Consider the following 14804-nt stretch of genomic DNA (forward strand, 5'->3'; position numbering starts at 1 on the left):
CCACCCAAGACTAGCTTGAGTTTGCACCGTCATGCGACTAACCCATTATTTCCCCACAAGACACTTCACGTTCTTTGGCGGAAGCACGGCAGGATCGATGTACATCGTATACTTTTTTATGTTGTCGTCACAGAGGCCCACTGGGTACAAAACTGCTCGCTTCCTTCTTCAATTCCACCTCTGTTTCCTTTCCTCATCATACACATCTCTTTCTTAGGATATTCATTACCAACATGAGATCCGCTATTCTTTCGCTCGTCGGTGGCGCCGCGTCCGTCCTGGCTGCTACTCGCGGTTTCAACTATGGATCTCAAGGCAACACTTTGGAGACTTTCGAGGCTTCATTCCGTACCCAGCAAGGTCTTGACACCACCAGTGGATGGAACTCTGCCCGTCTTTACACCATGATCCAGGATGGCACAGCCAATACTGTTATTAGTGCTGTTCCTGCTGCCATTGCTACCAACACCACCCTTCTTCTTGGTCTTTGGGCATCCGAGACTCAGGATGCTTTCGACAACGAGCTCACTGCTCTCAAGAACGCCATCAGCCAGTATGGTTCTTCATTCGCTGACCTCGTTGTTGGTATCTCAGTCGGTAGTGAAGACCTTTACCGCGAGACCCCTGCTGGTATTGCCTCCAACGCCGGTACTGGCCAGTCCCCTTCAGTCCTTGTCGACTACATTGGTCAGGTTAGATCTGCCATCTCTGGCACTGTGCTTGGTTCCAAGCCTGTAGGCCATGTCGACACCTGGACTGGATACACCAACTCCTCCAACTCTGCCGTTATTGCTGCCGTCGACTTCATTGGTCTCGATGAATACCCTTACTACGAGAACACCGAGGCCAACTCGGTCTCAAACGCCAACTCTCTCTTCTTCGATAAGTACAACGCCGTCGAGGCTGTTGCCAACGGCAAGCCTATCTGGATTACCGAGACTGGCTGGCCCACTTCTGGTGCTACCGAGAACCAGGCCGTCCCCAGCGTTGACAACGCTGAGACCTACTGGAAGTCTGTTGCCTGCGAGTTGCTCAGCCGCAACATCCCTACTTGGTGGTACATTCTCCAGGACTCTGCTTCTCCTGACTTCAGTGTCCTTCAATCCGGCGAGACTCCCAAGTACGATCTCTCATGCCCCAACGTCGCCACCAGCAGCTCGGCCGCTCCTACCAGCTCGGTCGCCAGTGCCACTATGCCCACCTCTGCTGCTGACAGCACCACTCTCTCGATCACCAACGCTGTTCCCACTGGTGGTGTACCTTCATCGGTCGTCTCGAGCAAGCTCTCATCTGTTGCTTCCTCAGTCGCCTCGGTTGCCCCCTCGGTCTCTTCCGCCGTCTCATCTGCATCCTCCGCCGCTAGCTCAGTGATTGCATCTCTTCCCGTTAGCTCTGCTGGCAGCTCTGCCGTCAGCTCTGCTCCCGGAACCACCCTTATGCCCGTCACTACCAAGGCAGCTACATCCGTTGCTGATGACGGTGAGACTGTCACCATCTTCTCCACCACCTTGATCACTGTCACCAACTGCGGTTCTACCGTTTCGGACTGCACCAGCACCGGCATGACCTCTGTCATCTCTGCCAAGCCCAGCGTTACCTCTGCTGCAGGCTCAACCGTTGTTCCCAGCGGAACTCCTGCTGCTTCTGGCTGCCCTGCCGATATCAACGGTGCTTACCAGTTCCCTCACTTGATTGTCCCCGTTGATGCTGCCAACCCTAACAAGGCCTACGGCACTCAGTACAACGCTACCATCAACTCCAAGGTTTCCACCATCTTCAACTTTGACATTCCCGCCTCCTACGCTGGCAAGACTTGCTCGACTGTCTTCCTCTTCCCTCAGCTTGACCAGCTCGAGACTTCCAGCTACTCCTTCAACGACAAGGGTGGTTTCACCATTGCTGTCTTGAACGGTGTCGCTAACGAGTCCACCACCTACGCCAACGCCCCTGCTGTTGCCAAGCAGATCGGCTCTGTCGATGCTCTGAAGCGTGGTTCTTCCTACACTCTCAGCCAGGATGCCTGCCCTGCTGGCACCAGAGTTTCCTTCGAGGTTACATCCACTGGCGGCCTTGATTTGAGCCTGTTCGAGGACTACAACCCCTCTCCTCTCGGCCTCTACGTTCGTGCCTGCTAAGCGCATCGTCTCTGATACGTATTAGAAGGTTACTATTGTTGTTGGACACTTTTCCTTACACTTCAAGTCCAGCATAACGAAAGACAAAAAGCACGCACTTATAATGTAATCACTTCATTACCTAGCATGTTTTAACGAAACATTACCTTAGATGGATTAACTGTACAAATACATTACCTCGAGAAGAGGCTTCACTTTCAACTTTCTCAAACTTCTGTCCTTCGTGATACTTCTGGATGTTCTCATTGTATTACCCATAAGCTGAAGCAGGCACTGATGTCTGTTGTACTACAACAGTCTTTAGGTGCCTGCTTCCTCCAAAAAGAAAAAGAGTCGTTTGTTCTGTTGCATGTGGTGCTTGATGTTCACGTTGCTAAGCATTTGAAGCTTGGCTTGGCAAAGCGAGTTGCCAGATCGGGAAAGTGAATCCACAAAGCAGACTAAGAATGTCAGAAAAGAACGAAGACAACTTGTTAGTCTATACATATATGTATATATATGCTCAGAACCTCGATATGTCTCTGCCGAATAGCCAGTTGACAAACCAGTAAGTAGGGATCAAAATCCTGTTTCTCCAACTGACACTCTTTGCCAAGTATGCACCACGCCAAATTAACCAGGCAACTCTTCCACTTATGTCTCCGCCCGACGATTGCATGATAGCCTGCCAGTTTCCAACGTAGGCCATTACCCCAAGGTCTTTGTAGGTAAAGGCGTTGTTGTCGATGGAGTCGCGGTTGAGTTGTTTGGCCAGCCAGCGAGCTTTTTGGTTAGCAACTTGGGCGGTAGCAGGGTAAGCGGAGTTTTCCATGATTGCACAGTCGCCAATAGCGTAGACGTCTTTGATGACTGCTCTGCCATCGACCTTCTCGCCTTCTTTTGCTTCGGTGGACGGTTGCATGATCACGCGAAGACGGTCATTTGTCATGATGCCTCCGCTGCGTGGATGCCTAGAGATGTTCCAGCTCTTTTCATTCGAAGGTGTTTCGACGACAGCGCTGTCGATGGGTATATCGTAAGGCCTTGACAGAGACTTTGAGACGAAGGGGTTCATCATGAGTCCAGTACTCCAGACTACCATTCCAACGCCTATCTCGCCTTCTTCTTTCAGATCCAGGGTGTAGCAGCTTGATTCGTCCTTGACGACTTGATCACCGCCGTCTTCCTTAAGATCTCCAGGTGTACCTCTGCGAAGCGATTTGACGTGATGAGATGTCTTGACGTCAATGCCTTCACGAGTGAAGCGTTCGATAGCGTATTTGGCGAGCTTGTCATCGAACATGCTAAGAACCTTGTCGGCAACATCGTAGACGGTGATCTTGTAGTATTGCATCAGCTCAGGGTAGAGCTTGGCCATATCTTCACTGATGAGATCGTGGAGCTCGGCCGAGAACTCAATTCCAGTTGGGCCACCTCCTACGACGGCAAAGTTGAGAAGCTGCCTTCTCATCTCTTCGCTGGTGGTTGGTAGTGAAGCTGTTTCGAAGCCTGTAGTGGTGGTCAGTGATATCGAGAACAGCTTGATTCTGATACAAACCTACAAGAAAGCATTCTGTTTCGGATTTTCCTGGCATCACCAACATCTTTCAGGAAATAGGCATGCTCCTTGACACCAGGTGTTCCAAAAGTCTGTGAGTAGCACCCGACTGCCACAACCAACTTATCATAATTCATCTCAAACACTTTGCCCTTCTTCGCCTTGACGCCCCTCTCCTTCTCTAGTTGCTTTGCATTCTGATCTTCGCGGCCATCGCCCGTCAGAGCCATAGCCTGCCATGGGTTCTCAACAGCTTCTTCCACTTTCAAAGTCTTGGACGCAAAATCCACAGAATCAGCCCAGCCTTGTAAGAATTCTACTTTGGTGCGACGAGAGCGGACAGGTTCAAGAGCTGTACGGAATTCGAGAGTGCCGGTTGAGGTTGAGGCGAGTAGAGGCGTGAAGACAAAATAGGAGCGAGGTGATACGACGACGACTTGATATTTCTTGGGGTCGAGGTCTCGAGCGAGAGTATAGCCAGCCCAGCCTGCGATGGACATGAGTTGCAGTCCCAGGTATTCAAGCAACAGAGGAAACACTCACCAGAGCCTAGTACAACAACACGTTCACGATCTAGGATGAAATGTTAAAAGATGTTTCTGACAACATTTGGAAAGACGATGACACACCTCCCTTGCTACTCTCAATGCCCCTTGTGAGAAATCGTGTCTGTGTCCTTGAAGTCAATTGACCGGCATTGGTCCTTCTCGAGACGGATTCCTGGCCATGTCTACTCAAGACAGCAGCGATAGCAGTTGACTCATGCTGTCGAGTCACACCAAGTGTTCGCGGCAGAGATGTGTTTCTGAATGCCAGCATGATACAGTAGAGTACGACCTTGGGTATAGCAGACGAAAAAGACAGGAAAAAACGGCAGGCAGATCGAATAATCTATCTATCCGAATTGATCCTTGACTCTTGGCTGAGTATTCTGCTCCATCATCGCTTTGTTGTTTTTGGCCGGACCCGGGATGATGTCAGTAATACCAAGATGGTTCGGAAGCCGCGATAGCGTCGCCGAGGCTTCCGCTCGTACCTTCTCTACCCAAATAGTCGACTGTATCACTGCATGCTAATCAGCATTACCAGATTGCAGATGCGACAGGTGAGCTTGACGAATACTGCAATTTCTAATTACTCAGCGAAACCGTCAATGTATCTTCGAGATATGAAAGCCGAACTTCGGAGATCCATATACTGAGCAGTGGCCATCACCATCTTGAACACCCTGCCTGCTAATTGTACACAAATGCTTGCTCTAATACACGATGGGAACATTACCTAAGATAACCTATAGTCTTGGTCTGGTTTGCCCCGAATAACTCCTAATAGCCAGTCAACCTTGGTCGTGAGATAACATAAAAGGGTCGTCGCTTCATGGGTACTTTTTCGATTCAATGCGCTCAGGAATATTCTCCGCCTTGTCCTTGCCTTGGAGGATATCTAATCTGTGTTAGCAGTGGCTAATCGTGTAGCATATTGATGCTGGACTGCTGAACTTACTGTAGATGGCAGTAAAGAGGGGGAACTCGTCTTCGAGCCCCTGCTTCTTTAGGAAGTTGTTGACATCAGCTGCAGTGCTGGTTCCTTGCAGCTTTTGTCCATTTAGTTCTTGCTCCTCGACTTCGTTGATAGTCATGCCACGTTCGACACTCATCTTTGCACAACGGAAGTTACGACCACCACTGCAGCTGGTAATCAAATCTGCTACACCACAGCTCTCCTCAGTGAATGTTTCGGTACGGACAGAGTCAGCAAAGAACATTTTGCCAAACTTGACCTGTTCCAGAATACCGACACGCATGACGGCAGCTTTGGCGTTGTCTCCCCAGCCCAAACCATCAACGAACCCAGCACCTAGAGCAACAATATTCTTGAGTGCACCACCAAGCGAGACACCAGCGACATCCGAGACCATGCGGACATGGAAGTAGGGGCGGTGGAAGATTTTCTTCACATTGTCGTGACTGAGAGGAGGGTACTCGGTAGGCAGAGGATAAAGCTTGATCTTCTGGTGTTGATCTTGCTTGCCGCTCAGCTCAGACAGGTCGATCTCGGAAGAACGAGGGGAGCCCTTGGGAGTGGGTTGCTGGCTGTCCATGGTTGGGGGATCGTATGCGACAGTGGTTTCGGAAAACTTCTCGAGAGCAACCTCAGTGGCAATGTTGGCGCCTGACAAGGCACCACAGTAGATGTTCAGCTTGCGGCCAATCCATTCAGAAAAGAGTTCAATGCCCTTGTCCGAGACTTCGACACCCTTGATGCAAGAGATACCACGAGCATAAGGCAGAATCTTGCCCTGCAACGTGTCGCAAGTCTTCTCGATGAACTGGTGAGGGAGGTTGAAAACGAGGATGCTGGCGTCTTTGACGGTGTCTTCAAGCGAGGCATTGGCGATGATGTTCTTAGGGAGAGCAACCTTGGGCAGGTACTTGACGTTCTCGTGGACGTCGTTGATGATGTGGGTCAACTTCTGGGGCTTGTCGTCGCCCTTGTAGTGTTCCGACTCTTTCGGGATGGAAACCTCCTCTTCGTAGACCCACATCTGGACATCTTGCTCGAACAGGTCGCTGTTGGCTTTGGTGTTCTCTGCGACAACCTTGGCGATGGTAGTACCCCTGAAGATGTCAGTGTGTCTGAATCCAGGTATGATGTGGAGTGAGTGTCAAGATAGCTAGGCAGCGTTCACGTACCAGTTGCCAGAGCCGACAATGGCGACCTTGTGCTTTTTCTGATATGCGCCGAGAGTTGCCATGGTTCGTGGTCGTAGGAATGTGGCTGTAGGAGATTGGAAGGGAAAGTTGGAGGCGAGAGGGAGAGCGAGATTCCAACTGGGGAAGCGGTGATTAGAGGTGATGAAGGAGCGACGCAAACACGACAATGGGGCTCTTGCAATAAATATCGGTGGCATTCGCACTCGGGTGGACCTCACAGCTGTTCGTTGGGGGCTAGCTGACACGTAGTAGCACAGAGATCTCAGTGCTTTTGCCGTACGAAAGGGCTAGGAACTTTTTTCGCAACCAGATAGCACATCTCCACAAGACGTCACTCGTCGTTGATCGAGCGTGCCGGCCTGTTGGTCAAGATCGTCGCCGCAGGAGACAGATCTAGATGCCTTTATTGACACTTCGTTTCTCAGATGCACTCCATAACTACCATCTTCTCGTTGAAGCTGCTAAACCATCAACACTCTCTGACTTCAATATCACATGCATTCTTTAAGGTTCTTCACCGACACCCTTATCTCGTGCTCCAGCTTTCTGTGCGACATTGCCCACCTCTTCCCCGGCTTCATGCTGCTCTGTGCTCGTGCTCGGATTTAATTGGCTCAACCATGTTTATTACTTCCATTCGATAAACGAATTCATCACAACGATTGCAAGTCTGGAATTGCAATATCGGATCAATGGTGTTCATTGAATCATTAACTACTGAGTAACAAGAGGCATCGCTGTAGATGCATAGAATATAACAACCCTTTGGTCCCAAAAGAACAACTCCGTCGCTGGTAATGGTGATTAAAAACGCCTGCTCTCATGCCCGGTACCATTCGTATAATGTGCCGTGATTACTACTCGTCGGGGTATCCATTGCTGTCGCACAATCCGTGTCAAGACCACTGGCCCTTTTTAAAGAGCGTAGGCGAAGACACCGAACAAGGAGCCAATAAGAGCACCGTTGCCGATGGTAAGAGCGTTGGCAGCACCAGTGTGGGTAGCGCTGGCGGCGCTGGAGGCTGCGGTCTGGGAGCCACTAGCCACAGCGGAAGTAGCGCTAGCAGCGGTGCTGGAAGCGCTGGATGCAGCAGAGCTCGAGCTCGAGGCCATGGTAGACGAAGTGACGAGGTTGGAGGCAGTCATGCTGGCGCAAGTGATCTGCTTGCACTGGTCCTGGGCGGTGCTGTTGCCGGCGTTGTTTGCAAGGCACTGACCCCTGTATGTCTGGCATTCGTAGTCGGGAAGAGAGCTTTCGTACTGAGACATGTTGGGAGTAAGACCGTTGTTGCAAACGCAGCTGTATGTGAGAGAGTTCTATAGACAAAGTCAGCACTATGCTCGGAACTGCAAACGAGATGGTACGAACCGCGTCGCAAGAGTTGGTCTTAAAACCACCGCTGCCGCAAAGAACATTGCAGGTGTTGAACTCGGCACGGCACCAGCTGGATCTGGTGGTGGAATCGACAGAGTTGGGGTCAATGGTGTAGTTGCCAGACTGGACCTGAGCAGCAGCAAGGCCAGTGAAGGCCGAGGCGGCGAAGAAGATGGTGGAGTAGAGCATGTTTGCAACGAAGATCTACACAGGCTCAAGCGTTAGATGCGACAGCTCTGGGGGAGCAGATGGAGGATTGCGCGTCCATGCATGCGAGCAATGTAACCGACATGGAGGATGTGCAAGCGCTCGGATCAAGAGATGCTTACTTGGTGATTAAGAGTCAATGTTTTGCTGTCGTCTTTTTGCAAGAGGCAGAAATGCGATGGGGAATTGATTGGGACGGAGAGGAAGGAAGAGAATGGTCGCTGGGGCCAACAGACATAAATACAGCAAGAGGGCAGGAACAATCCGGCGGCGTGGAAGCCGCGCGCGCGCTGTTTCTTGCCGGCCCGTGGCAACCACCATTCACGCTAACCTAAACCTCATCTGTTCTCATCTCCGCCCTCATCTTTTTCTACCTGTCTTGGGCTCTTGCCATCTCTAGTTCTTGTAATGAAACTGTTCGCTGTCACCGGTCTCCCCCCTTTCATTGCTATCACAATATAAAAGCAATCATACCAACCAGTCTAGGGTCTCCGTGTCTGAGAGCTCGACGACGTGACACCCCCGGCCATTTTACCATCTATCCCGCTCGCCTTGCATGAACTTTATCCTGTTCTTTGCCAATTGATCCGCGCCTCGGTCCTGGACTTGGCACTCTTTATCGCGCAAAGTTGCCTCTAGCTTTGTCCAACTTCCCATACGCGGGGCAGTTGCTGGTGTTTGCGGCTCAGAGCTCAGAGCTCTACTTTTCTGATCGGTTCTGTCCATCCCGATCCTCTTCTTGTGTGACAATTAATGAACGCCGAAGTCAAGCCTTTTGTTGCGCATCATGTCGCACAGCTGTCACTTTTGTGCAAACGCTGCAAGCCAACCTCCACCAATCGTAGAAAAATTGGTGGGCTGAAACGGCTTTGTCAACTTGATGCATCGGTAAGGTTTGAAGCATGCAAGAAACATGCATTTCGACCACTCTAGCCGATTTGACCTCCCAGCCTCTATCGCGTCTTTCGAAAAAGCCGCGACAGCATTCAGACACTCTTGCCTTCACCATGGTCTTCAGCACATCGGCATCAATGCCTATTACCGGGAAGTTCTTGGCACAATCATGATTTTGCTCCGAGGAACATGTCTTTTTTTGGTTCTTCGATCTGCAATTATCTGTCCGATGTTCTTGGGCCAAGCCGGAGCACTGAGGTGGTACATCCGGCCGAGGAAGCCAACGACTCTCGTCCAAGAAGCACAAGTCGAAAAGCCATTCAGCCTGGTAATCGTGAGGATCAACTCTTGACTTAGGAGGGTCTTGGTTAGATAGTGAGATGAAATAATACACCTCGGAGAGCGTATTTTACAAGTGAATAAAGATATGGTGATTTTCAAGTCAAAGCCATGACGTGAAATTTGCGGCTTTCACTGAGTAAATCACAACGTCAAGAGTCACAGCTCCTACAGAGCTATCCCACCGCGACATTTGTCTACACAACACAGAATTCTCACACCATGGGTCGCTTGGCTACTATCTCAACTTGTCAATTGAACCAATGGGCACTTGATTTCGATGGCAACCGGGATCGCATCCTAGAAGCTATCCGTCGGGCCAAGGCAGCCGGCTCCAAGTTGATACTCACTCCAGAGCTCTGCATTCCAGGCTACGGTTTACTTGATCACTTCCAGGAGCTTGATACTTTCTCGCATTCCTGGGAGGTCGCGGCCGAGATTATAAAGTCTCCCGAAGCTCAGGACATTATCATCGATCTGGGTCTGCCTGTTCGTCACAACGATGTTCCTCACAATGCTAGAGTGCTTGCATTGAATGGTAAAATTCTGGCTATCAGACCCAAAATTGACCTCTGCAATGATGGAAACTACCGAGAGATGCGTTACTTTACTCCTTGGACCAGATACCGTGTCGATACCTATACGTTGCCGCTCGAGATCCAGGAAATCACTGGTCAGACCGAAGTACCCATCGGAGACATCATCTTCCAGACCTTGGATGCTACATTCGCTTCCGAACTTTGCGAAGAGCTATGGACACCCGACTCGCCTCACATACAATATTCTCTCAATGGAGCCGAGATCATTCTCAACTCTAGCGGTTCTCACCATGAATTGCGTAAGCTCGACACGCGCATCAACCTGATCACGAATGCGTCCAAGTCAGGTGGAGTCTACATGTACTCGAATCAAAGAGGTTGCGATGGCGATCGCTTGTACTACGATGGTTGTTCCCTTATTGCCATCAATGGACAGACGGTCGCTCAAGGAAGTCAATTCTCTCTCCGTGACGTCGAAGTCATCACATCTACTGTTGACCTTGATGACATCTGGTCCGCACGCCAATCTCGTAGCAGAGGCATGCAGGCAATGAAGGCTCACGAATTCGAGCGTGTCAAGATCGACTTCGCCATGACTCAGAAGAGTCAGTCCAATCTCAACCTTCGAATTGCAAAGATGATCGAACCTCACTATCACAAGCCAGAAGAAGAGATTGCTCTTGGTCCCGCTTGTTGGCTCTGGGACTATCTACGAAGATCTGGAGCCGCAGGCTACTTCGTACCTCTCAGTGGCGGCATCGATTCTTGTGCAACTGCCACTATCGTGTTTTCTATGTGCAGACTGGTTGTAGCTGCCATCAAGGAAGGTGACGAACAGGTCATCAGAGACGCATCCCGTCTCTGTTCCAATGACGATGTAACCAAAATGTCAGCTCAGGACTTCTGCGGTAGAGTGTTCTCTTCTGCCTTTATGGGAATGAAGGAGCAATCCAGCAAAGAAACCCGTAGTCGTGCTGAGCAACTCGCTAAGGCAATAGGTGCTCACCACATTGATTGCAACATCGATGAAGTTTTTAATGCCGTCAAACACCTTGTCTCTACCACTCTCAACTTTGAACCCAAGTTCAAGGTACATGGAGGAAGTCAGGCAGAAAACCTTGCTTTACAGAACTTCCAGAGCCGCACGAGGATGATTCTGTCGTATGCATTCGGTCAACTTCTACCTACCACTCAGGGACGTTCAGGAGGCTTGTTAGTTCTTGGATCAGCCAATGTGGATGAAGCACTTCGTGGTTACCTCACCAAATACGACTGCAGCAGCGCAGACATCAATCCCATTGGTGGCATCAGCAAGACAGACTTGATTCGCTTCATAGCATGGGCAGAACATGCATTCGAGCTGCCGATCCTGCAAGAATTCATTGACGCGACTCCCACTGCTGAGTTGGAACCCATCACAAGCGACTATGTCCAGTCCGATGAAGTCGACATGGGAATGACATACAAAGAACTATCGGTCTATGGCTATCTCAGAAAGGTCCGCAAATTCGGAGTCCACTCGATGTGGGAGAAGTTGTGCGTAGACTGGCAGGATCAGCACACTCCTCGCGAGGTATACAAGAAGGTCCGCGACTTCATGTATTACTACGCCGTGAACAGACACAAGATGACGACCATTACACCAGCATATTACGCCGAGCAATATGCACCTGACGATAACCGCTACGATCTTCGTCCATTCCTGTACCCACGCTTTACGTTTGCGCACAGAAAGATTGAGAACGAGCTAAAAATGATGGAGGCTGGAGAAGCTGGCGGCGCAGAAAGGAAATGATGTATGCAGGAGGCTCGAGACGAGAAGAATGGCGTTTTCTAGAGTCGATTACATTCGAGTAGAATTAGTCCAAATAATCCAACAGCTTTGATCTTGACACTGGATTTTACACGGTGCGTTGGCATTCTGCTCTACCTATTTAGACAGCGAAATAGTTGTCAAAAAACACACCGTGTTGCGAGACAGGCTAGGGCCAAATCCCCGACGGCGGATCAAGGCGAGTGTCCCTCCACGCATCAGGCTGGTCTCCAACACTAGTGGCTTGCCGCAGGGACTATAGAAACGTTAAACATTTTAACTTCGAGTCATGAAAGTCGACACGCAAGTGCTCAGCTTCGCGCGGACGAGATTTGGTCGAAGCCACCGGAGTACAGAACGAATCACCCTTGCTAGATGACCTGTATCGAAAACAAGCAAGAAAGTCAAGAAGCAAGCCAGCACGAGCAAATGATTGTCTGTGTTGCACAAAGTCTGAAGGTCCAGGATTGCCCGAGACGGGGTAGAGCAAACAGGCCAGAGTTTGGCAGAGGAAGTGAAACGCGGAAGTTGTAACAGACGGGGTGGATCAGATGGAGCAAGACTGCTTGGTAGAGGCTGAGGCAGTCGAGCTGGTCGAGACACAAGATGTGGATGGATGTTGGGGCAGTAGTCCAAGATGTCTCGGGCGCATGGTACAAAGAAATGAAAATTGATTGATTTTGTTAGATGACAGCACTGGGGGCGCACGGGTGGACAGTGTTTAGATGACATGGCGGTAGTTCCCAGTGCTTTCGGGGCGGCCAAGCAGCCGTTTGTGGTGACAGAGTGAAGGCAAGTGCGCTGGCATCAGGCAAGAGCAGCCGTTCTTGCCTTCTGTAATTCGTCTAAAGCCGGACGACTGACGACCGTCGTCGTGCAACCTCCGACAAGTTATACTTTCTGCCAACGACCACCGACGAGACTAAGGGACAAGAATTACCAAACACCAACCCTCCGTCCGCCTACTCAAGCAAACGCGAGTGACGCCGCCCACGCGGTAGACTACATCATCGTCTAGCAGGCCGTGAAGGCTTTACGAACGCAACACCAGAGCAAACAAACGCCGTATTATCCACCGCACACGACTACGCACACGTCTGCACACGCTTCTTGTGCTGCCATCCTGCCATGAGCATCCGCTGAGCAGAAAGCAATGCACCTGGCGCCGCTGTAGCAACTGCCCCCGTTTCTGCCCCGGTCAACCACCTCAAATTACGACGCGATGGATCCACCGCCGTCCGAAACCACACGTGCGGCATCCAACCCTGTCGCAGCTGCGACAAGTTCCGCTCGTCTTGATGCGCCGCGCTCACTTTCCACCGCTACATCCCAACGATCTATCAAAGATCTGGTCAATCGTTTCAATCAGCAGAAAGACCAGAAACCTGTACAACCCCCACAAGGCGCACCACGCTCTCGTCTCCAGCGCCCGCCGCGCTCGCCCACCAGGAATCGCAACGCTTCCTCTTCTCGAACTCGATCTGCCACTCCACAAGACACTATCTCGCCCTTGAAGAGTCCCACTCGCCGTAGCAAGATTCGTCCACCCACCTCACTTCCTTCGGACCAACCCCGTACCCGAAACTATGCTTCCCCTGACACGGCTCATGACAGCCTCTTCTCGCTAGCACCCCGTCGAGGTTCTGATGGTAGCTTGAGTTCCTCCTCGGCACAGTCCTCCACACTTCACAAACGATCGCTTTCGAACGCCGAGTACCATTTACCTCTACCTCTACACTCAAATCGCTCGCGTCCTAGCACCGGCCACAGGCGTGTTCGCAGCGATTTCATCGGACCTGAAGCCGACTCTGCCTTGTCAATTCACCCCGTTTCCTATCGTTCGCTGCCACGCAATGCCTCAACTTCGTTGGTCAGTCCTTCGCGGATTCCTGTCAGCAGTTCCAGACGTTCCACTAGTGTGGAACCTCTTTCGCCTACCACTTCACGCCATATTTCGCAGATGGGCCAGTCAATCAATCATTTCCCTGCTCCCACGTCGCCTCGCTCTCGTCATACATCGTCTCAACGTACTTCTTCTTTCGGTTCGAATCTTTTAGGCCTGCCCACTCCTGGCAACACACAGTACGATTCTTCAATACATCAGCACCAGGCTCCCGTAGGGAAAAGTTTACAGGCCTTCATCAATGCACCCCCTCCTCTAAAGTCTCCTCCGCTAAGAAGTTCACGCCCTAGGCCTCCCGTTTCTTCCGCCTCGACAACCGCTTCGCGTGCCAGATCTGGTCAGCGCTTTGAGTCTTCGCTTGCCTCGCAAAACAACGACTCCACGAGATTCAGAAAGAAAAAGATACCCGAGCTGGACAATATCAATCTTGCTGCGCGAAAGGAGAAGATACAACGTGCCTTTAGCGACAAGTCGGTTGAAGCACCTGGAAGGAGCAGTCTAAGCGGTAGCGAATCAAGACGTGGAAGTAACGTCAATGACACGGCTAGTGACGGCCGCCACGACCTGGACTCATCCTTCGAGCATACGGACGTCGAGTTTACAGACACTGAACAAACTGAGGCTGATCATACCGATCCTGATCTCTTGGAAAACTCTGGTCTGTTGTCTCCAACCACTCCACGCAACATCCCTGGCGCGTTCATTGACTACGAGGATTCTCCCTTCTCAGCCAAGCTGGTCAAAAGCCCTGAAGAGCCTGCTGTTTCCGAGTTCAATTCTAGTCCGCCAGACAGAACCGTTGACAAGGTCGACGACGAAGATGGGGAGGAGGCTGTGGCGGACAGTTGCGATGAATCTGCGGCTGGAGAGATGGCACCGGGAACGCTTCTTAGCCAGGTTATGAAGATGCGGGAGAGAAGCGTATCGAGCGCCTCGCATACAGATTTCGAAGAAGGTTCTTCATTCACCCCTTCGGAAAATGGGGATCGTGCTTCATTACACATTGTGCTTCAAGACGATGCTGTACCTGCAACGCAGGCAGAGGATTGGTCTTCTGATCTGCCATCTTCTCCAGCACCTTATCAGGCTCCTAAGCAGCTCGAATCGTCACCGTCAAACCTCAATCAGCACGCTTCTGTGCCTCACCGCATTCCAGATTCGGATGAAGATAGCTTTGCTAGCGACGTTGCGCAGGTCGGACTCTCTTCGCCCTGGCTCGGTCAACTACCGCACGTTCCACATTTGGAAGAGGCAGATCCTGAGACACCAAAGAAATCAGATTTTGCCAGAGCCACAACCTCGACAAATCTTATCCCTGACGAAGACAAAACGCCACGTCAGTCAAAAC

At 51.0% G+C, this 14804-nt stretch overlaps 5 protein-coding genes across 5 annotated transcripts; 2 read left to right on the forward strand and 3 right to left on the reverse strand.

The window, feature by feature from the left end:
- Positions 1-233: 233 nt before the first annotated feature.
- M437DRAFT_43495 (glycoside hydrolase) lies at positions 234-2135 on the forward strand (the record flags this gene model as incomplete). Its single annotated transcript, XM_041020751.1, has 2 exons — positions 234-1271; positions 1455-2135. 2 exons carry the CDS (start codon positions 234-236, stop codon positions 2133-2135), a joined length of 1719 nt encoding a protein of 572 aa, XP_040881964.1.
- Positions 2136-2637: 502 nt separating this feature from the next.
- M437DRAFT_43412 (FAD/NAD(P)-binding domain-containing protein) lies at positions 2638-4246 on the reverse strand (the record flags this gene model as incomplete). Its single annotated transcript, XM_041020739.1, has 3 exons — positions 2638-3623; positions 3677-4159; positions 4216-4246. Coding segments are annotated over 3 exons (1500 nt in total), but the record flags the coding sequence as incomplete, so codon positions are not given.
- Positions 4247-5047: 801 nt separating this feature from the next.
- Positions 5048-6427, reverse strand: M437DRAFT_82929 (glycerol-3-phosphate dehydrogenase-like protein; the record flags this gene model as incomplete). Its single annotated transcript, XM_041027841.1, has 3 exons — positions 5048-5115; positions 5176-6290; positions 6366-6427. The coding sequence occupies 3 exons, from the start codon at positions 6425-6427 to the stop codon at positions 5048-5050; spliced, it is 1245 nt and encodes a 414-aa protein (XP_040881966.1).
- Positions 6428-7301: 874 nt separating this feature from the next.
- Positions 7302-7950, reverse strand: M437DRAFT_64556 (uncharacterized protein; the record flags this gene model as incomplete). Its single annotated transcript, XM_041024439.1, has 2 exons — positions 7302-7703; positions 7756-7950. 2 exons carry the CDS (start codon positions 7948-7950, stop codon positions 7302-7304), a joined length of 597 nt encoding a protein of 198 aa, XP_040881967.1.
- A 1473-nt stretch (positions 7951-9423) lies between these two features.
- Positions 9424-11535, forward strand: M437DRAFT_44082 (glutamine-dependent NAD(+) synthetase; the record flags this gene model as incomplete). The annotated part of the gene is made up of 1 exon (XM_041020850.1): positions 9424-11535. The coding sequence occupies one exon, from the start codon at positions 9424-9426 to the stop codon at positions 11533-11535; it is 2112 nt and encodes a 703-aa protein (XP_040881968.1).
- Between the last annotated feature and the right edge of the window lie 3269 nt (positions 11536-14804).

This window comes from Aureobasidium melanogenum (genome assembly GCF_000721775.1).
Source record: "Aureobasidium melanogenum CBS 110374 unplaced genomic scaffold scaffold_5, whole genome shotgun sequence".
Taxonomy (NCBI): Eukaryota; Fungi; Ascomycota; class Dothideomycetes; order Dothideales; family Saccotheciaceae; genus Aureobasidium; species Aureobasidium melanogenum.